Genomic DNA, 22,789 nt, shown 5'->3' on the forward strand with positions numbered 1-22,789 from the left:
CTGCAACAGTGTCTTTTGTACAACCATGAACAAAAAACAACATGTTTTCTGCATACATCAAGCATGTTTCAGGACAAACAGTGGACAAATCATTAATGAAAAGAATAATGAGAAGGGGGCCTAACATTAACCCCTGGGGGACTCCAGAGGTTACCCTAAGACAGCCAGATCTGCAGCTGTTAATTGATACTGATTGTGTTCAATGGGACCAAATGGAACCACCTGCTTTTATTGATGCATGTGATTGGTCAGTTTAACTTGCAACAAAGAAAAGATCAAGAACATGTTAAAAACAGTATCAGACTAAGAATGTTTATTCTGTCCAATAGAATGACTGAGTAACAACTGTTTATTTCGCTATAGAAGTCTCTGGGATTTTGGCTTCTTGGAACCAGCAGATACTTCCTGTTTGGAACGTGAGGGGGGAGAAGTTACTCCATCCAGTTTTCATATACAGTCAATGTATATAAAAAACCATCAGAGATCATAAGAGCGGGGTTTGTCTAGATTCTTCGGAGATAATTTGGTGCACAAGGTCAAAGGTCGTTCAGATGTGACAATGGAGCTGAACTTGCAGCATTTCAACCATCAAGCTGAAACACAAACCAGAGCTGAAGGAGCAGAGGTCACCACCGTTTACAGACACAGAAAGTAAACCAAACCAAACCAAAAAAAAAAAGAGGAACTCTGGAACTGAGGCCGCTAAAAAACACAAAAGAATTCCAGCTTATTTAAGAACAAGCAGCTCCAACTTCCTTCACATGGTTTTATTGTAATAGATCTTTATCATATACATACAGTACAATATGCTCAAGACAGATTTTATGGCACATCCATTGTTGTACATTTTGCAGTCGCTGGTATTGCTGTGAGATTACAGTAAAGTGACCAACTTCATCTGTTACTCAGGTAGATACAATGGGAAGAAAGAGGGGCAGTTCCACCTTGGTGGGTCAAGAATAAAGTTGCTACAGGAAAAACACATGCACTGTTAAATGTTCCACTAGGGGCGGGTGGCACATCCAGATGCACAGGCCAACACATGAAGGGGTGGTGTCTCGTTCCGTTAAAAACCACCTCAGTTGTCGTCTTGGAATACGCTACAACAGTGGCTACTGTGATCCTGGAAAACTACAGGATGAATACAGCTCATGGTTTTATTATTTTTTTTAACGTTTATTCAGTAGAGGGGTCCAGTTGAATTAAAAGAGCTGCCGTTGCATGTTTAACCGTTTCGGTGCACGTGTGTGAAGATTCTTCAGGTTTGTTTTACCAAATCCAGTGGAGATGAAGAATAACAGTGAAGAAGGATCTAGCATTCAAGTAACTACTGCAACACAACTTTACTGGTAATACAAGAGATTAGCTACCGCTAACGTATTCACATATGTACATATGCAGACGCGTGAGTGCATTGTCTTTGAAGTAGAAAACAAAACAGACTACAAAAAAAAGTTGTGCCCCACCTTCTGCTTTGTCCTGTTTTCGGCCACATTGGATTAAAAATAGTCTCATCCTAAAATTTACAAACAGAATAAAAAAATAATGATTGTCTCAAAGATAAATTAAAAAAAATACAATAAAAACAAACACAAGAAAGATATGTAACAAAATTCTTCAGCTTCCTCCTTTCCTCAGATTGGGTGGAGGTTGTTTTTCTACACCTCATGTTGTGCAAATGTGGGGTTGTGAGCACCTGTGGCATCAGTTACCATTTTAGTGTCCCTTTCTTTAAATGCCACCTGCATAAGAAACAAGCTCGTTCCTGCTGAAAGGACTTCGGAAAACGTTTCTTTGATGTGCATTTTGGGAGTTCGGGGTTTGACGTTCTCAAAGAAAAATCCAACATTTGTGTGATGGTGAAGAAAGGTGAGCGGGAGTGTGAAAGGTGGACCTCTAGATGACCTGGCAGCAGCTGTGTGGGGCGGGGGTGCAAAGCAAACCCTCCTTGGGGCTTCGGTGAATGTTTACAGAGAGGCTTTTGTCGTTGGGAGGTATCTGCAGGCTGCGGTTCTTCACGTTCCTGTGGTTCTCTCTGGCCAGGTCCAGCTCTCGGAGCCGCAGGCTCCCCGAGCAGGGGCCCTCCAGCAGAGGGTCCGCCAGTGTATCAGTGAGAAGAGGCTGGTGGGTAAGGTTACCACGGGGCGAAGGACCCCCCAGGAGGGAGACCTTATCCAAGCTGCCAGTGGAGCCCCCCATGCACATCCTCCACATGGGACGGTCTTGGGGGTCCCCCACAACCCCGGTGCTGCCACCACCACTCCCTCCTCCTCCTCCGCCGCCGCCCCCGCCCCCGCTGCCGCCTGTAAGGTTTTGGAATTGAGAGCTCAAGCACAAGCTCATGAGCTTCAGACTCTCCACCAGCCCACTGGCGGCTTTGGCGGTGCTCCTGCCCTGGCTTGACCCTGACCCTGGACTGGCACATTTGGAGGGGCTCCCTTGTCCTGCCCCCCTCTCTCCCTTAGCTTGTTGTTTCCCCTCCCCGTCATGTACCTCCACGCTTAATGAGTCTAGTTTTAAGTGACCTTCTGTCTCATCGTCGCTGGTCTCCGAGCTGGGCGAGAAAGCAGTGACCGGAGCTGTGCCGCCAACAGTTTCAGGGGATGTAGTCAGGGTCAAAGGTGACGGAATCTGACAGTTTAGATTGAGACTGAGGCTGGGCTTTGGGGGGGCAAGTCCATGCAACTCCCTACACTCCTCCTCCAGCTCCTCTTCCTCTTTAACCTCCTCGTGGATCTGGTTAAAAACAGGAGCGCTCATACGAGATGTCATGCGATTGCTGGAAGAAGACCCGGAGGAGGATTTGCAGCGAAGCACCACTTGGGAAGGCAATGTACAGGGGGGCAAACATTTGTCTTGTCCTTCTTCCTCCTCATCCTCTTCAACACTAAAAAGACTGGGACTTCGTGGTTTAACAGGGCCCACAGAACCCAGAGAGCCCAGCCGAAGGGGGTTGGAGTGGGGCTTTGTCACAGGTTTGAAGCCCCGGTCCTGGTTCTGTCGAGAAGGAGGAAGTTGGCCTGAAGCTGGAGGGTGGCTCTCCTGCCGCTGGAGGAGGTCCGGTAGAGCTGTTTTGGGTCTGGGACCTTTGTGAAGGCTCTCAGCACTGCGGGCAGGAGACTGGGGACCCCCAGGGTGTGAAATGGCAGGACCCCCCAACCCATCACTAACATCCTGGTGAACATCCACTCTGGTGGGCCAAGATTGTCTGGAAAATATTGAAAACAATTTTCAGCACCAGAACAGTGGAACAACATTTAATATGACAGAGAAAAGTGGAGTGTTGTACGCTAGATCTGCCGTTCAGAAATAACAAACAATCATAGAACCAAAAAGCAGTGAGAATTACTCTTAATGTAAGTTTAAAATCAGTTTATTTTAGAATCCTAAACAGTTCCATTTAATAGAACACTGAATGTTACTACTGAATTATAGTTTACTTCCATTTATAGTCAAGGTAACATGACAGAAAATGTGGTTATAATCTAATTAAAGCACACACAACTAAAAAGAGGTTTTATAAAACTATACAAGGAATCATTTTATGGAGTTTCACTTTATTGGACTAGGGCAAGTTCGTCGTTAACTCCTGCTTTGAGTAGACCAGCGCCAAAATGAAAATAACGTTTTTTTTCATTTTAAAATACATTTAAAAAACAGTAAAGTCAGGATATATAGAGTCAAGGGAGGGTTGTTTAGGCTTCTGAACTGTTAATTAACAAAAATAATTGCCCTTTGAAACTCTACAAATTCATCATAAGTCCTGCTCTTTGAACTTAAACAGCAACTTTATCATCAGAAAAAAACACCAAAGTGGTCGATTCAAATACTCTTCTGTGACCAAAATACTCTTTTGGGTTACTTTCCATTGCAGGTCCTCATCATTACCACATAACAATACTCTGAACTGAACTGTACATAGCATGTTTATACTAAAACCATATACTAAAACCAGACCACGTAATCTTTTTGTAACAATTGATGACCACAACAAGTGTCGTTAAATGTTTAAAGGATCTTTGATCAGAATCATCCAGGACCTTTTTGGAGGCAACTGGTCTTCCTCTAACCCCAAAAGGGTCCTGGTCTAGTTTTGTAGTTCTGGTAATCTGGTTGGTTATTTTGTTTACTTGTTTTGAAGAACAACTCCTTCTCTTAAAGATCAGGTGCTTTTCTAAGGATTTATTTTCAGAGAAACGTTTTGTGAGCAGATGTTTCCGACCGGAAGCTCTCTGGTTTTTAGCACTTCTAACACTCTGAAGGTTCTCCAATCGTTACGGTTCCATAAATATCTAGATGTATTTGAAAGTCCCAGAACTACTTAATCACCAAATCTTTTATTGACTTCTGTGGATTTGTAACTCCTGTCTGTGAACTGTTTTAACATTTTAAGGTTTAAGAATGTTAACATTGCTCTTTCAGGATTCTATTCTTCAGGACGACTGGACCTTAAGGATCAACTGAAGACAGAACGGGGGAACTAGTTAACCTGGATTATCTTTCTGCAGACTGAAGGTGTTTGGAGTTTTGTGCTGATCTTCTGTCGGACATGTGAGTGCAGAGAACTGTAGAGACAGCTTTGGAGCATACCTAAACTGGGCCTTGCTGGGGCTGGGTGATCGGGTCTGGCTGTGCTGCTCCTTCTCCTGCCTCTCCCTCAGCCTCCTCTCTGCCAGCAAGAAGTACGTGGCTGTGATGTGGTTGTACTGGTTGGACTCCAGAGCCCTGAAACGGTGCAAACAGGACCGAGCGATGAAGGAAGTGCTTCAGACAGCGATGCAGCTGAAACTCAAGTGCTTGGAGGAAGGAACATACTCGGTGATGGCGTCTCTGTCTGCTATGCCCCCCAGCACCATGCGTTGGATGATGGAGCCGTGCTCTTCCTCAGACAGGCTGCGATGGGACACCAGAGGCGTGGACAGCTTGGTGGCCGGGGAAGGGTCCACCCCTTGCAACCACTCGTGGTTCTCGATCTGCTCCAAGGTCGCTCGCTTCTTTGGGTCCCTCTGCAGCATGTGTCCGATGAGGCTGAAGGGCAGAGGAGCAAATGGCAGAAACATGAGGTTATCAGACACCAAATGTGGTGCGAAACTTACAGTACATGGGAATGTGATTCATGCTTACATAACACTGACAGGATATTTCTGTTACTGGTGTTTACGTTGTGTAACATTTTGGTTCTTGTTGATGGGTAAAAAGAAGTTTATTTGATGGAGTTCAATGCAGAGCGAGACCCATCCAGACTAGAGCTGCACCGATTCACGCCTCTGCTAGGACTCATCATCATCCTCTGTATAATCTGAGCGGTTCTAGAGCGTCCAAATTCAAAGCCAATGTTTTGTTTTGTTTGTTTCATAGAAGCAAAATGAAAACACTGGAAAAAGAAAATTAAAAAAAAAAATGTCTGAACACAAAACATCCCAGAAAACATTTAAAAACTCACAAGATGGGATACAGGTAATAAGACGATAAACATTTAAAAAAAAATCCATATTTCACCATTCATTCTAGTTGAATGATATCACATCATCTGAATGTTACATGAATAATACGTACTTACAGTAAACTACAACCATAGTTTACTCTGTAAAACCATTTTACAAAAATGTTTTTTGAAATGTTTTCAATCTAATTTGACAGTTTTTAAAAATCATTTGGATTGTATGTTATACACATCCACAGATTCTAGTAAAAGTGATCAATTCTTCAAATCTCTCTCGTTAAAAGGTAATTTGGGATTTAGCTTTTGGGGTTTTGCGCATTTGCTGCCTCACATATGTGCGTAATCCAGATCCAAACGCCTGACAGAGTCAAACACTGATTTGTGTCTATTCATTAGTTATGAATCCCTTTAGTGTGAGAAGCTTTGGAGGTGTGGTTTCCTGTGATGTTTGCCGATCAGCAGCTCCTATGGAAAAGATGCTGCACTACAAAATAAACAAACAAAAATATAGTAATTTATATGATTGATTGTCTTCATTTTGGCTCATTCTGGTTTGGTGTTTTGGTGCACTGGTCTCATGTTCTCTGAGTTTTACTACAGAGCTGGACGGTCTGAAAAACAGGATGCATCTTCTGCTTCTTGACGGTACATACCAGTTGACCTTTTTGGGTTTTCCACTACTTTGTGTGTGAGAACTGAGTGACGTTTTTTTAAGATACGGACGTCACCATGTTGGAACCAGCTGACATCAGTAAGCAGTGATTAGTCCAAGTTGGTCTGAGTCAACGTTTCTATGGCAACCACTCTCACCAATCAGGAGTGAGCTCGTTGGAAGGCCACACCCCTACCACTTGAGAGCGAGCTACACGAAATATTTGGAATGTTCGACCTGAGACCACCTACTCTTGTTGAGGCGTCTGATTGGTCTGTTTATAATTTGGTTAACTTGAACTAAAGAAAAATTTGAAAAAAATTTGAAAGATTTTCAGGAAAAGGTAGAAAAGATGTCTATAAATGTATCAGAGTAGGAATGTTTATTATTTAGTAATATAATGACAGAGTAACAGCTTTTTATTTCTCTATAGAAGTCCATGGGATTTTGGCTTCTTGGAACCAGCAGGTACTTCCTGTTAGGAACTCCAGGGGGGAGGGGTCACTCGGTCCAGTTCTCTATACAGTAAATGGGTGTGGCTGTCACTTCTGCAGTGAACATATTTACACGTTTCTGATGCTAAGGAAATAAACCAGTCGGATACACTGATGTATGTGCAGGAAGTAATCAGATTATTAAGGAGAAGTCAGATGATCAGCATTTCCTGATGGGATAACAAATTGTGCTGCTTTCAGGATCACCCGAATAATCGGATAACTCAGACAATGATCAGGTTTCTGGAGTTCAGCGTTTTTCCCTCAAACGTTTATGCATAATTTTCTATAACATATAATAACAAAAAAAAACAATTTGTATGAGAAATGTCAAAGCTGACAGAAAAATGAACATAAAGTTAAAATATACTGCTGGATTGTTCATTTTTTATGTGTAATCAGCTCTTTCATGAAGATTGTGCAGCATTTCCTCCTGATAATCAGCCAATGCAGCCTGGATTTCAGCTGGCTCTAGATTTTCTTTCACGCTAGCAGTATTTATTGCTTTAGGGTGGAGTTTGCAGTAAATTCTGTTTAATTAATCCAAGATCATGGTGACGATTTGCGGCCTGCTCTTGGCATCTCAAATCCAAATTCCTGTCCAAATTGAAACAATCAGCCGTTTTGCAGGCGTCCAGACAAACAGAGGAAGAGCTGTTCCCTCAAGGCCTCATGGGAATAGGAGTTTAAACCACACCGTGAATGTGGACATCATCTGGTGAAGCTACCGGATGTATTTTGCAAATATTTGTGCACCCCCCCCCCCCCCCCATGCTGTGACGCATCCCCTATACACGCGCTGAGTTAAAAATAGTGGGCTGCTTCTGAAGGGCGCATTAGATGCACTTAAGGCGGCGCTGGCAGCGAACTGCTGCAGCAAAAGCAGGACAGAAGGGAGGCCGCGCCCCCTCCCCATGTTCGCAGCTCCTCTTCTCACATCTATGAACATGAAATATGCAGCACCTGCAGACTACTCCGTCCATCTGTGTGCTGGGCATTACTCACTCTCTGCAGGCCTGCGAGATGTGCGGGGGAACCGTGTATTTGCAGTCCATGATCATGGTGAGGGTCTCACTGTCGTTGGCCTCCTGGAAGGGGGGCTGGCCGCACACCAGCATGAAGAGGATCACCCCCAGACTCCAGATATCTGTAGGGGATCGACAACAATGTGACGTGTTAGTGCTCCTCATCGCTTAGTGACCTGGATGTGCAAACGGAAAGCTCAGATGAAGCGTGACTCGCGTCGCATCGGAAGCAGCTTCATGAATCAGCGCTGCTTCGGTCACATCTGTCAAACACAGGCTGCCTGCAGCTCGCTCGCACACAAACACGCCGTCTCTGCAAAGTGGGTCAACGCGTCCGGCCCCTTGAAGCTTCGTGCAAATGCTAATTTTCCAGAACAGCTCTCCTGGTCGGATTATTTCAAAGCAGTGAAATGTTTGCTCTGGGCTCTCTGTGGTCAGCAGGACGCTCCACTGACACACTTTCTGCAATCACATGCTGACTGGAGGCCGATGGGCGCGCTGAGGCGCCGAGTCAGCCTCCTTCTAGCCGGGACAAGTCAGATGATCCACACTTTCAGATTGCTAATCAATATGCAATTTACTAGATCTAAAGAGGAGATCCTTCTTTTTCCTGAACCCACTGCCGGGGTGAAAAAGAACCCCCACATGCTTCTTTTATCCGAGTCACATAAGATAAAGTTTGACTAGTAGACTGACAACAAAAAAGTGCATGATTGATGCAATTGGTCTGATTTTCTGTTTGGTACAAGCATAAGATCGATATATTTTTAAAAGTTGTGCAGTTTAAGAGCAAACTTTTTTTTTTAGAAGGTTTTGTGAAGAGAAACAGGAAATCAAAGTGCATTCAAAGCAGCAACACTTTCAACAATCAACGGATTCATGACCAAACATTAGGAAAACTGTTTTACTTCTTTGTTTAAGTTCTTACTCTGATGACTATTTAATGATGTTGTTTTTAGACATACGAGGTACAGTGGACTCCAACCCTCTTGTTTAGCAGCTAACACTGCTTCAGTAATTCCTGCTTACCTGGATCAGGTGTTTTCAGCCAATCAGAAACTGGGCTCACCCAGTCCAGCTAATCAGGAGTAACTTAAGCGAGGCCGGTATTTCTCTTTGCTTTACACAAGCTTTTCAAAATCAGCCCAGTCTTTGTCTAATTAAGAGCTAGAATCTAAAAATATAATAATATCAATAAAATGAGTCCAAATCCTTCTGCTCCTTACTCTTCTTGACAAAAGACAAACTTGATTTAATCTCAAAACAACTCAAATTTCGCTGTAATTTTTTGGTCAGTTTTAAGAATATTATTTTAACTTTTAATAGATGTTGGCTATTTAGACTCATCTTCATTGTAAATATTTTGGAGACAAAAATTTTGATTCATGTTCTAAGAAAATGCGCTAGTTATAGATTTTATGAGGTTTTATTAAGGTGGGCCAACAAAGGTCATAATCTCATTTTGTTCCGATGGAGTCATTTCTACTCATTACTCTAATTTTTAGAATAAAAATGAACATTTAGGTGCATCAAAACTCAACAAATCACTTGCTTAGAACTAGCTATTGGGCTGTAAAATATTCACTTTGAAGTAATTCTATCTAATAAATAGTTTTTCCCCCGCTTATTTTTCCTTTTTGAATGCTTGTGTGGAACGCCACCAATTTTGATCATCTTGTGAAATCAAGAGTGAAAAATTATTTTACTACTTTCTAGAGATTTTCTTCTTAAGATTAGTGTTTTTTTATTATTTTAAGGCTGCTCTTTTTGGAGTGTGGATACTAATTTGTCACTAAAATCTCAGGTTTTGAGTCACAGCTTAACTTGAAATCATTTCAGGAAATACAGCTCTGCCTCTGTTCATTTCATATCACACATTGCAACTAAACCAAAATTCATTTAAAAAGAAAAGGAAAATTTCTGAACTCATCAAATGTCAACATGAATTTTGACAGAATAGGTCGCACAGCAGGACTTTTTTAATTGCTCCCCAATGGCAATTTAAAACTGGTTTCTCTCTTGACTTTTTCTTTTCAGTTGTTTCAGCATTTAGACGGAAGGCAGTCTTTATTACTTTTGTTTTTGTTTTCAGTAATAACTATTGCTTTTTGTTCCAGGGAAATACATATAAATAAACCTTGGTTGTAGGAGCTCATGTGGTTTACTGATTTTTTTGTATGTTTGTTTACTTTTCAGCAAAATGCTTCTGGTTTGTTGACAATTTTGATCATTTTATTTTGAAAATCTTTTTTCGTTTGCCTTAATTTTTCATTATATTAAAACATGTTATGACTGTTTAAGGAGACTAACTGCAGCAAATAATAGTTTTCAGAGAGAGGAAAAGAGGATCTAAACATTCATTCACATAAAACCTGTTTTTTACCAAAATAAAATGAAGGGAATTTGCTTTAATGAAACATAAATCCATAGATTTGTAAATTACCACTTTTTTTGTTTTTGGGGAAGATCAATTTGACTTAAATCCTCCTCCTGATTTTGCACCAAACTTATTTTGCTTTAATGAATAAGAATCTGTTGAAACAAACAAAAAAAGTAGAATTTAGCAATTGATGTCTAATAAAATCTCATTTTCAGGAACTAATTGATTCCTTCTGTCATTTTGATGACAGACTGAGGTTCATGAGGTTTCATATAAGCGGCGTTGGGTTTATCAGAGCCCAGCTTCACGGCTGGCAGCTGCACGCCGTGTGGCAGCGCGAGCGCGGAAAAGCTGCACAACAGCCAGGAGCAGAGAGATGCTAAAAAGAGATGCTGCTTCCCTCTGGGGGTGGGGGTGGGGGGGTGGGGGTGGAGGCTGCAGGGTCAGCATGAAAATCACTGCCGAGTTTATCTCCATAAATGACAACTTTCACAGAACCCAGCGGGTTGATTCATCTCTAAAGTAAACGCATTGTTCAGTGCAGTTTTAGGGCTTCTCGAGGTTTTTGTGTGAGCATCAGAGGCTCATAAACACGTGTGCTTTTCCTTTAGGTAGTGATGCTTCTGCTCTGCACATTCTGCAGATGTAAAACAGCTTCCAAACCCCTGCTGCAGACGAGGTTTCTGCAGCAGAATCTGTTGGTGCACGTTGGCTGCTTTCTGAGCATTCATCAGCCGAAGGGGGGGTTGCAATCTTCCTCATATGACGATGACAAAAACGTCCGTTATTTATTTTATTTTGTTTTGCACCGAACAGAAAAATAAAGCCTGGTCTTTCATGTTCTTACTCGGCCTCGCTTAGCATCTTTCTGTCTTTGAGAAAGATCTGGATGTGGAAGACAGGAGCGCTCTGTGCGGAGCAGGCTGTGTGTTCTGCTGTGTGTTCTGCCGTTTCAGAGCAGATTACTGAAGAGAAGGAAATATAAACTTAAAATTGAATTCATTAGTGAAAGCTCCTAACAACCAGGAGGTTATTTAGCCGCTATAATTCACCCCCCCTTTCCCACACCTTCATAAGCTGCATTTTTGGGACTTAATTTAAGCAATTTACTGAAAAAGGCGTTCCAATAATCCATTACAGTCCCAATGACTCCATTTGGTTCTTTCGACACACAAACGAGGTAGGGACATTAGTGGATTTTGGACATCAGGAAGCTTTGGGTTTAGCAGAAACCAAATTACGGTTGGATTAACCAAAACCTTTGACTCTCAAATTCCAAAGCTGACAACAAAATGCCCCGCAGGAGTTTTCCAAAACTGCATCCGCAGAAAAGCTGCATTTAAATGAGAGCTTATGCTCCCCAGTCTGACCTTTCACCTCCTCAATCCTGACATGAACTCTTTGGTTTCTGTCAGACCCAAACAAGGATCCCAGAAACACGGCAGAGGACTCACCTTCCCTCTGAGCTTGTTTGGTAAAACAGGATAACAGGTAAAAAAGTGGGTCACAATCGACGCTGCACTTCTTGTCTGACTCTGGGTGGGGGTGGAAACCCTGTTGAGCAAAAGCTAGTTTTATTGAACTCAGACTGTCTGACCAACACTGCGCTGACCTATTTGCAAAAAGGAAGCTGTATTATTATGAAAAGGTTTCAAAATTAAAGCTTTTTGCATCACAGATTTGAATATGTTTTTTTAGAGTACAAATGATGTGTATAGTAATCCAAATAGTAATCCTCCACTGCAGGGAATCCAGAGCTTTGAAAACATTGACAAATGAGGAAAATATGAAAATATTTCGATGGGAAAAAAAGGATGCAAGAAAGTTATATAAGAAGCAGCATGTTTAGAATATTAAAAATTGAGTTTGATTGTAATTCTTTTTTTTTAAAGAAAGCACATTATGGTAGATTAAAAATATTGTAAATGAACGCAACTGTCATTTGTCATTTTTACTGTTTTAACTTCTGAGGAACTGTTAGCTTCAATCTTTTTTAAACATTAATAATAATAAAAAATTCCAGACAAAAAAAACTGTAGAACAAATGCAACTCAGGAGAGCTGTCATACCAAAGCCTTTTATATCTCAGCAACCAGCTAGACCTGCTGGTACCGGGCCCATGACGGGCCTCTGCTCCGTTCAGGTGAGCCCCGCCCTGAGTTCGGTCTGCTTCTCGTTTAGTCTTCCGCTGGACCGATAGACCCAGCAATCAAAGCCTCATTATCTCAGCTGAATGAACACTAACACTGGGATGCTGCGTTTTCTCCAACGAGCAGAGCATCCCCATGCACACACACATGCACACACACATGCACGCACATTGGCATCAAATATGAAAGCTGCTTGGTACAGAGAGGCAGAGGACGCACAGATGCTAATGCAAAACCATTCAGTCAGAGAAACTGACAATGCCTCTCTGCAACCCCCCTTTTCAGAGGCATGGGGGGCTGCCGCCGCCTGTCCTGCCTCTTTCCTGCTTGCTTTCCTCCCTCAAACACGCCTGTTCCAGTCGGATTCCCTTATTCTTATTTCAGCAGCGTGATGACAGAAGACGCCGCGTGAGCCGACTGGTTCCACCGCATTCAAACAATGCAAAAGCAGAACCGTTTGCCGTCAACAGGCGTGTACACCGAGCTGCTCCTTCAGTGATGCTGAGAGCGTCACGCCACCACAGCTCCTGTACTCACCCACAGCAGGAGCATCGTACTCGTCCCCCAGCAGGATTTCAGGGGCGGAGTAGGCCAGGGAGCCACAGGAGGTGTTCAGTGTCTTCCCGGGCTGAAAGCGGTTGCTAAAGCCAAAATCGGTGAGCTTGACGACTCCCTGCTTCTCCAGGAACACCACGTTTTCCGGCTTGAGGTCCCTGTGCACCACGTGCAGCCGGTGGCAGTAGGAAATGGCGTGCACGATCTGTGCAAAGTAACACTTGGCCACCTTAGAAAATAAGATACACACACAAAAAGTGTTAAAAGAGCATCAGGATGGTGCCACCTCTGGAAAGGAAGAGGAAGGACTGACGCCTTTCAAAAATCTGCCCCAAAAACTCAGCAAGGGGTTTTGGGAAAGAGTGACATCTAAAGGCGAAACTGCAGATTACAACTAACTGCCCAGACAATAAATTAACTTTTCTAATGTTTACATTCATCTTTCATATAAAAAAAATAATCTATTTTAAACAAACTGAATAGTTTTGTAACCTTTAGCAGAAACGTCACCTAAGCTCAATAAATCCTTTTGTTCTTGAAAAAAACTCATAATTTATTTTCATGTTTTATGCAGAAATAGTTTAAGCTAATTACAAAATAAAATACTGTTTATGTTAATACTGTTGGAGTGTCTTTAAACTAAAGTATAAATCAAATAGACTAGTAGCCAGTTTTCCTTCCAATGTGAACAGTGGATAGCTGGCAAAATAAGTCACATTTCTAGAGAAATTAGCAAAATATCGCTATTAATTGTGTAAATCAAGTTAACTGGTAGGTTTGGCAGAAAATATTCTGTTTGGAGGGCAGAAAATCCTTAACAGGAAACAGCAAATAGTCACGTTTTTAGCGTGTCAGTGATGATGAATGAGATGCGCTTCACGTAGGGGTTTAAACCAGGAAATGCCCGCATACTTCTTTACATTTCTAAAACAAAGTAAGCTTTGAATCAATTAACAAACATGTATGAGTCAAAATCAGCTTTAAAGTCCCGCTCCGATCGTCTTTTGATCTATTTTCAAAACGTTCCCAGCGGTCTTTTAGTTATGATTATGTTGTTTTTGTTATTTTCTACGACATTGTTTCTTACTGCAGAGCAACAGGAGTTCATTAGAAATTCACTTCAGAGTTTTGGCTGGGACAGTTGGTGCGGAGTGAGCCCACCCCTGCTTCCCAACATCTTTCTGTTTACACTCTCTCCCACTAGTTTACAGCCCCACACAACCCCAAACTAGCATTTCTGGTGCAATAAAAATGGTGAGCTGTATTGGAGCTGTCCACCAATGTCCTCCATTATTAGAAAAATGCCACATGAACATATTAAAAAAAGCAAAAACACAGTTTTTGAAATCAAATTGGGTGTTTAAATTATTTTAAATTATGATTTTATGATTTTTTTTTCCATTAAAAGGGATCTTTTCAGTACAGCATAACTAAAAACTGACGCAAATGTCTGTAAACATAATTTACTGAAGAAAAGATGATGAAATAGATCCAGTCTTTGCTTTCGGACCCTTGAGAAATGTAGAAATGCAGACGCGTCTCATCTAACCGTCATTCCTGCCCCGATGACAGACTCTTGTGCAACTGAACATCAACTCCTAGACACTCCAACACAAGTGCAGACCTGTTTCAAATTCCAGAGTCAGAATGCTCTGAGCGAGAGCACGGAGTGAAAACTGGTTTCGTTTTTCACTGACTCTGGCATAAAAGTTAGCGCCTGGTTCACCTCATTAGTTTTTGATTCCGAAAATCCCAAACATCCGTGTCAGAAACACTTAGGCTGTGTCCGAATTCCCACCCTAATCCCTAACTACTAAAAACTATATAGTGCTGGACTACCGTATGTGGTGCCCTGGATTTTAAAAGAAATTTGGACACCATGCTCACTACTTTTCTTTTTTTAAAACAGCAAGCAAGTAAAGCCTTAATTCATATAAAAATTGTTCCAACGCAATACATTATGGTCTATATTCCCCAACCTAGTATGCATTGATGCACCCTTTCTTTTCACAGAGAATTCTGGGAAATTTCTAGGCCACTGGATTTAGGAAATTGAAGATTCGGACAGCACTACAAAATGGCGAACGCCCTGCAGAGTGCACTATATAGTGAGAAGTGAAGGAATTTGAATACAACAGATATTAAAACAAACCTTGGCTTAAAATAATTTAGTTATAAGAGACAAGGAACCAGTTTTAATCTTGAAAATCCGCATTAGATTATAGGAATATAATCTATAATCTATAGAAGGTCATGTCTTCTGTGGAGTTTCTGTATTTGCTGGAAAATCTACAGCAAACGTTTGGAGAAAAAGTAATGATCTGCTAAAAAACTGCTGAGAATGTGAAACAGAAAAAACATTCCCTCTAATTTTTCACAATAATTTATTAGACATTTAAATTAAAAAAAACAATCGATAAATTAACTCCTTATTGTCAATTGATGCAAATATGCAACAAACCACTTCAGCTCCAAATTTACCTTAATTTAGAGTTTAGATGAATGCAAACACATACAATATTTTTTTTTAATACCTAGAACTAAAAGGGCTATCCAGGCATTGATAAAACAGAAAAAAGCTCTTTTGTTCTGACAAATGTTTGACCCCAATAAAAATTCAAAAAGTTGGATCAAATGTGTTTTCAAAGATCTTTGTGGTTGGGTTAGTTCTGAGGATGTAAGTTCTACACCTTTACTGGAAGCTTTTCCAAACTTCCTGGTTGCTCCCTCATTAATAGAATTGACAGTATCTTGTTTCTATTTATCATCTGGCTTGGGTCTTATCTCCAGCCTTCAAGGCGAGCTGGAGCTGATCCCTGCACCGACCCGGACCACGTGGCACTGGTGCTGTCCGTCACCTTCTCACCTCTTCGCTGAGGCCTCCTTCGTGCTTCATGATACAGTCGTACATGTCGCCGCCGTCGCCCAGCTCCAGAATGAGGTAGAGCTTGGTGGCCGTGTCAATGACCTCGTAGAGACGCACCACGTTGGGGTGCTGCACCATCTTCATGCAGCGGACCTCCTGGAAGAGGTGACCTCGAGCCACCGGGTCCAACTTGGTCTTATCGATGACTTTTACCGCAACCTGGAAGAGATTTGAAGTGAAACTGTTTGAGTAATGTAGTTCAGTCAGGTCTCATTCTGATCTTCAGATGATAGTTTCTGTTTTCTAAGACAAGAATTTGTTATATTTTCTGTCTTTCAAGAAAAAAAGATGTTATGAATAAAGTTTTTCAACAGCAAAACAATAGAAAACATGTCTTAGTGAGTAGATTTTTTTCCCCAAAATAGGAATTTTTGTTATACAATTTCTCTGACCCCATCGGCAAAATGTTTTTGCTTCTTTAAAGAAAATGTTTCAAATTTGATCAATTTTTGACCCATAAGGGGGCCTGGTTGAAGGATTCTAACCTTTTCTCCAGTGAAGACGTGTCGGGCCAGTTTGACAACAGCAAAGTGACCACGACCCAGAGTCTTGTCCAGGTCGTACAGCCCGGCGATCTTCCCGTCATGATGGCGTTTGAGCCCCGCCATGTCTGCCGGCCCACGGGCGGGGGAGTGGCCTGTTTTCGCCTTCTGCTCCTGAATTTGTCAGTTTTTCATTTCTCTGTTGGACATCACTTCTTGAGGAACCCTTAAAGTTCTGCTTGGTCGTCCAGATGTTGATCTGAACCTAAGGGAGAAGGAAGAGATGATGCATGAAATGTTGTTCCTCGCAGTGATTTGACTTGATTTATTGGTTTATTTCACACATTAATTGTAAAAGGTGTGTACTTGTAAAGCGCTTTCTATCTTCCTGGAAGGCTCAAAGCTCTTTGTAGTCACCCATTCACACACATTCACACACTGGTGGCGGCTCCGCTGCCAAACATTGGCGCCAACCTACCACTAGAGGCAAGGTGGGGTTCAGTGTCTTGCCCAAGGACACTTCGACACATGGAATCGAACCTGCAATCTTACGATAAGAGGTGGACCAGCATACCGCTGCGCCCGTTTTAGACAATACAACAACAACAAAATCCCATAGATATATCAAACTCATAGCACAAATAAAAAATGCATCAACTAAAACAACACAAAGAAACATTAACGTAAATGTAAGAAAAAATAACAGTGTGATTACTCATAATCATAAATAGATTTTTGCAGTCATGCAAACAATTCACACTTAGGTCACATTAGATTGAATAAATATAGTGATTATTAACTAAAGTCAAGTAAAGTTTTGATTTATTGCTTGAAAAGGAGTGGGAGGTAGCAAATGTTTAATTCCATGCCTGCTGAGTTATTTCATTTTATATTTTTGCTTCGTTGTCATAATCCAGTAAACCATAACATCCTGGAGAAGCTGCTCCCAAAGATGAACAATGCGAAAAAGATCTTCAACATGTGAGGCTGCTGAAGCTGCATGAGAGCAGACTTTTTTCAAACTACAGCAGACCGAGGACTTGAATAAATAAAATATTTGCTTTCACACGGTGATAGCTGCATTTTTGGAAAGAATTTTCCCAAAACAAACACCCATCTATTTTCTAAAACCAGTGAATCCCTTTTGGGGTCACGGGGTCGCTGGAGCCTATCTGAGGCATTATTGGGGGGAGGTGTGACACACCCTGAACTGGTCTGCGAAGAGAAATACAACCGCTTTCCTAAGGTTTTCCGTAGTCGTACTGACCTTCAGCCAATCAATGGGTTCCAACAGTAGCTCCGCCCTAACCAGTCCATTCCATTTTTCTATGCACCTACAACCAGCGAGGGCCCAAAAATGTTACGATTGGGTCCGCTTAATGCGTCTATTTTATAATGGAAATGCTCAAAATACCAGACTGGAAACAAGGCACTAGAGATACCAATGAACCATGGCTGTGTCCGAATTCCTTCACTACTCACTATATATTGTGTTCACTATCTTGTATGGCTGTCTGAATCTACAATTTCGAAACTGAGCGCCCTGGAAATTTCCCAGAAGTCTCTGCGAAAAACCACTGCGCATCAACGCTCACTAGATAGGCAAATATCGACCACAATGCATTGTGTTTGAACAATTTTTGCAAAAGAAATGTATTTTTTAATGCAGTGTTTCCCAACCCTGGTACTCGGGGCAAACTGGCCTGCATTTTTCCAATCCAACCCTGCTCAAACACACCTGCCTTTGATGACTGCCATTGTCAGGCTTCTGCAGAGCCTGATGATTGAATTAGGTGTGCCTAAGCAGGGCAACATGGAAAACATGCAGGACAGTGTGCCCCCAGGACCAGGGTTTGGGAAACACTGTTTTAATACATTTAATACAATAATTTATAGACTCACTACATCTCCCAGCAACCCTGGCGTGCAGTTTCTGAGTGCTTCACACCTGGCTCTCATTCACTAAATCGATCACAGCATACTTAAGCAGTAAACTGAGCCGCACTCAGTGCGAAGTATTGTTTGTGCCACTCTGCCTTCATGACTGAGCGTTGTACCTGGATCTGATCTTCTGTCTCCTGACCCTGTTTCTAACTCAGTTTGCCGTCTGGCCCGTCACTCACCTGGATCCTGACTGCCCCTGTCTCTCCTCTGATGATCTTATGCCTGTTATCGACCCCTGACCGCCTCATCCTGATTTAGCTTTGTAGACTTTTAGTTGCGTTAATAAACCTGCTGGATTTGGATCCAGCCGTCTGCCTGTTCTTGTGACAACTACATAGTCCCACACTATAGTTTTTTAGTAGTTTGGGATTAGGGTCGGAATTTGGACATAGCCCATGTTTTTGAACTGCCGGAGGAAACTGGAGAAAGCCCATGCATGAACGAGGAGAACATGCAAACTCCACACAGAAAGGACCCAGCTGGTATTAGAACCAGAGCCTGGTGCTAACCGGTGTGCCACCCTGAAGCCCTTCATTGACCCAGTGTTGTTTTGGTTTTTTTTTTTTGGTTTCAAACATGTTTTGTGTGAATCATAAGGCACTTGTTTTGATATGAGGTTTTTTCACAGCTTGGATTTAAGAAAGCTGCAAACATTTAAACGCCTTCACGGGAGGTTTGTCCTCAACTTTCAGGAATCTTCCCTGCGTGCCAAGAACAAAAAACACAATGAAGAACATTCCTGGGAGGTGATCCACACTCAGGTGTGCCATTCTCACCTGATTTCACAAAGACAACACAAATCCCGGCAACAGTTGCCAGGGAACACGCCTATGTGCGTAGCTGGACAACGCAACCAGAGTAGATCTGTTCTGCCTTTTACTCCATTTGTGAACCTTCTGTTGGGTTGTCAGGTGAGTTGCTGCTCCTCTGAGGCAATGGTTAGATTCTGGAGTCCATGTTTGTTTTTAGCCATGCTCAACAGCTTGCCTGACAGTGAAGATGTGAGAGCAGCTTCTCCCCTCGTGCACAAACACGCTGCAGAGAGGCCAGCAGAGGGATGATCTCCTGAGGGCGGCCTCAGCCTAACCTGCTAATCATCCACGCCGTCTCCACCTGGAGCTCTTCTTTACCTCATATGGGAGCATTTCAACACTTAATCAGTTTAAAGCAGGGGCAGATGAATTCCCGGGCTGAGAATAGAGCTGGTTTATTTTAACAGCAAGGCCTGCATTTATGACAGAAGCAGGCTCCCGCGGCGTTGCATAAGCGTTCAAAGGGACTGCTTGTGTATCGATTTATAGTGTGGTTGGGCGTGTGTGGACACACAAAAGCAAATGAACCTGAGGTCAAGTTTGAGTTTAATTGCTGCTCTGCATGATAAAATTCCTTGGAATTATTCGAGATAAGAAGTAACCTGCCTGATTATAACTGTAAAGGCAGGAGGAACCTGCAGGACTTTGGCCATCAGCTGGTCAGAGGCGTCTGGATGGAGCTAGTTGGTCCAAAAGATGAAGAAATCCTAATTTAATCCCAAAATAAATCTAAATACCATTAATGTTGCATCTTTAATCTGAAAGTGCAGTTCATCTGATATTGTTAACCCTTTATATGTCCTGTTTGTGTGTCATTGCCTGGTTGTGTTAAAGTTCCACCAATCAATAACTGGAAACTAACAGCAGAATCCCATAAGAGGGTTCAAAAACACCCTCAATTAATAATATGTCAGAATAATCAGAGTGTCAGAATAAGATGTGTTAAATATTCTCTTAATTGAGGTGGAAAGAATAATTAAACATCTGGAAGTTGTTCATTTCTATTCTTCAGAGCATCCTCTGCTGTGAGCCTCCATGAAATCCGCATCCAGGCGCACAACAGCGCAGAGAGGATCAGAATCAGAACCAGGCTGCGCATGAGCAGAAGTGTGCGCCGCAATTCACTATAGAAATTTATGAAATAATCCAAGGTAACCCCAGACCCCCCCCCCCCCCCCCCGGTCCGCCGCGCCGGCCTCCTTCATGCCCCGCAGACAAGAATCACTCACCGCAGGAGGAACGCGCGGCGGCGGCCGGCCTGTCCGCTTCAGCCCCGGGGAGCGCGCGCCGCTGCGGGGGAAGGTTCAACGGGTCCGCGCCGTTCCGTCCAAGGATGATAATCCCACCGTCCCGCGCTAATCTGATGCGCTGTCAACTCACAGATCGTCGCTCCCTCTCGCTGTGGCGCATCAGCTGCGCCAAGTAAACAGACTCAGCCGGAAGATGCGGCTCTTGGAGATTTCACAATAAGAGTACGAAACAACCCATCAAACCAGAAAGATTATTTCTGTGTAGAAACGAAAGTGTTCATCTAAACCTCATTTTCATTAGAAAGAAAATTATTAACTGTGAAGGATATAATTTAAATGTTATTATTAAACATACATTTATTTAAATGTACTGGATAAAGTTAATGTACATATTATTTTCGTATTTTTTGTAGAATCTAAATATAATCACAAGATTCATAACAAAACTCCAATAATTACTAATGCAATAGTTAATAATTTGTCTTAATGTGACATAATAATAATAATAGTAATAATAATAATAATGATTATTAAATTAATGAAAATCATCTGGAGATTTGTGTTTTAATACTCAATTTGAATAAGTAAACTGTTTAAGATCAATGTTTTTGTTTTCTAACATTTGTTTTTGTAACCTTTACTTTGAAAGCGTAACCTCCCAAGTTTCCGGTCTGGTTTCCATGAATGACAGCTCTCCGATCTCTGCGCATCTGTGACGTCAGAAGACATGCTGAGAACGGCGTAAAGTCATGGTTGATGGTACAAACGTTAATAACGTTTCCTATCTGTTCACATTTGTTCGTTTTTTCACCCTTCAGAACCTTCCTGTTAAAACTATACAGTAACCTGCTTCTGAGGGACAACAAAGGATCTTTGTCTCCGCGGTTAATAGTGAGGAAACAGGTGTGATGTGTCACTCGGACGCACATTTCTCTAACCTCCGTGGAGGATCCAGGTGTCGGGGCTCAGGATTGAGCAGCTTTTTAACCACCTGGACCGTGTCCAGCAGGCTGGTTATATAACGCTCAGACCTGCGTGTGGCTGGTGACAGCTTCAGTTTACTGGGGGCGGGGCTATAGTGCTTTTTAGGAAGGAGGAGGTGGAGGGGGGAGGTCAGGGGTTCTTTTTGAATGGGGTCAAACATTGAGTGTGTAACATTTACTTTAATGTTATTCAAATGAAGATTTATTCAAAAGTTTACTATAGTTAAACTAGACGGATAAAAATTCTTTACTTGACGTGATTTTCTGTTTATCTATGAACATAAAGTGAAAAAAGATGCAAACTTCGAAATTTAAAGATGTTTTTACAACTAAATAATAATCAACATGCAATTGTCCATGACTAATGTCTAAAAGAAACAAAGGATACCTCTATATAGTCAGTCCCTAACTGAAAAAGAGTAATATTTTTCATAAAAAGTGCTAAAGTAAAAATCTCACCTCAATGTGCCTGCCTCTTTTTCACTAAACTATTATTTATTTATGTGATTATTTGGATTAAACCTTTATATTACATTATTCTTGTACATTTTTTCCAACCACAAAATTCAAACTGAATGTTTCATGAGCAGCTACACTCACAAACATAAAAAAATATTGATAAAGATGCAGCAGGTACTAGAAAAGCTTGTGAGAAAACCTAAATTAAACGAAAAAGATTTTTTTAATACCTCATATCATATTTCCTCTGGAATAAATCTTAAAAAATGTGTTAAAATTCTGATTCTGATTAAAAATGTAAAGATCAAGCTTATTGATACACATCACTATAAAAACATATAAAAGCTTTTAGACTTTTACTTAAAAAGGATTTTTTTTAAATATTTCCATTAAGTGCTGCTATTATGTCTTAATGTTTCCATGTAAAACTGTTGTAACTGAAGCTAAACTTTAACTTTCTGACAGCACTGAAGGGCAAACTCAACCTGAATCTGTTGTATTTGTGGAGAGGTGGAGGTTGAAGGCTTCACCCAACATGATGGAGCACATTCCAGCCATCAAAAACTGGAGATCAGAGGAAGCAGAGATCCTGAAGGTTCTTCCATTGCTTTAATTGAAACGGTTATTCCGTTAGAACGAATGAGATAGATAAACCTGATCCCTCAAAGAAACAAAAATGTAGCTGTAAAAACAAAGTAAGAACTAAAGACTGCCCTCTAGTGGACGACATGGGAAATAGCTCTGAACGAAAATCGGAAGCAGTGGAATCAAGAATTCATTTTCTTGTCTTGATGATAAGTAATTTGTATTTATAACACAAGTACATGGAAATTTAAGGAAACAAAAACGCTGTTAAATCAGATATTTAAACACAAAAAAACATTAACTTCCTCCAATTAACCAAAGATGCAGCCGTTAAAAATTGACAGAATACTAAGAGGTGGACTACTGTGTAAAATACGATTAAATTATTTAACATACATAAATACATTATTTTTTGATAAATTCTAAAAAGCTAAACATGAATAAGCTCTATAGCTGTTCAAAGGCATGGATGCTGTAAGTCCTAACATGATTAATGGTGTTCCTCAGGGCCACATGCTCTCACCACTGTTGTTCTCACTTAGAACTATAGAATTCACACACATGGATCCAATCTGCAACAATTTATCAAGCATGGCAAGGAGAGCTTGTTCACAATTTTTAAATCAGGATCAACTCAAATTTGCAATGT

General features: G+C 41.5%; 1 protein-coding gene across 1 annotated transcript; it reads right to left on the reverse strand.

The window, feature by feature from the left end:
- Positions 1-752: 752 nt before the first annotated feature.
- Positions 753-20,308, reverse strand: LOC101156261 (SNF-related serine/threonine-protein kinase). The gene is made up of 8 exons (XM_023959888.2): positions 20,093-20,308; positions 16,111-16,372; positions 15,566-15,784; positions 12,682-12,928; positions 7,595-7,736; positions 4,816-5,028; positions 4,591-4,725; positions 753-3,208 (listed from the first exon to the last, which is right to left on the reverse strand). The coding sequence occupies exons 2-8, from the start codon at positions 16,231-16,233 to the stop codon at positions 1,897-1,899; spliced, it is 2,391 nt and encodes a 796-aa protein (XP_023815656.1). The 5' UTR covers positions 16,234-16,372; positions 20,093-20,308; the 3' UTR covers positions 753-1,896.
- Positions 20,309-22,789: the final 2,481 nt, after the last annotated feature.

This window comes from Oryzias latipes, chromosome 11, assembly GCF_053564925.1.
Source record: "Oryzias latipes strain Hd-rR chromosome 11, Olatipes_Hd-rR_3.1".
In the NCBI taxonomy this organism is placed as follows: domain Eukaryota; kingdom Metazoa; phylum Chordata; class Actinopteri; order Beloniformes; family Adrianichthyidae; genus Oryzias; species Oryzias latipes.

Excerpts from the sequence above, each read along its gene's own strand:
- LOC101156261 (XM_023959888.2), bottom strand. The coding sequence starts at position 16,233 with ATGGCGGGGCTCAAACGCCATCATGACGGGAAGATCGCCGGGCTGTAC. Across the intron at positions 15,785-16,110 it reads ACGTCTTCACTGGAGAAAAG|GTTGCGGTAAAAGTCATCGA; the intron begins GTTAGAATCCTT and ends AATCTCTTCCAG. Across the intron at positions 12,929-15,565 it reads AAGGAGGCCTCAGCGAAGAG|GTGGCCAAGTGTTACTTTGC; the intron begins GTGAGAAGGTGA and ends TTATTTTCTAAG.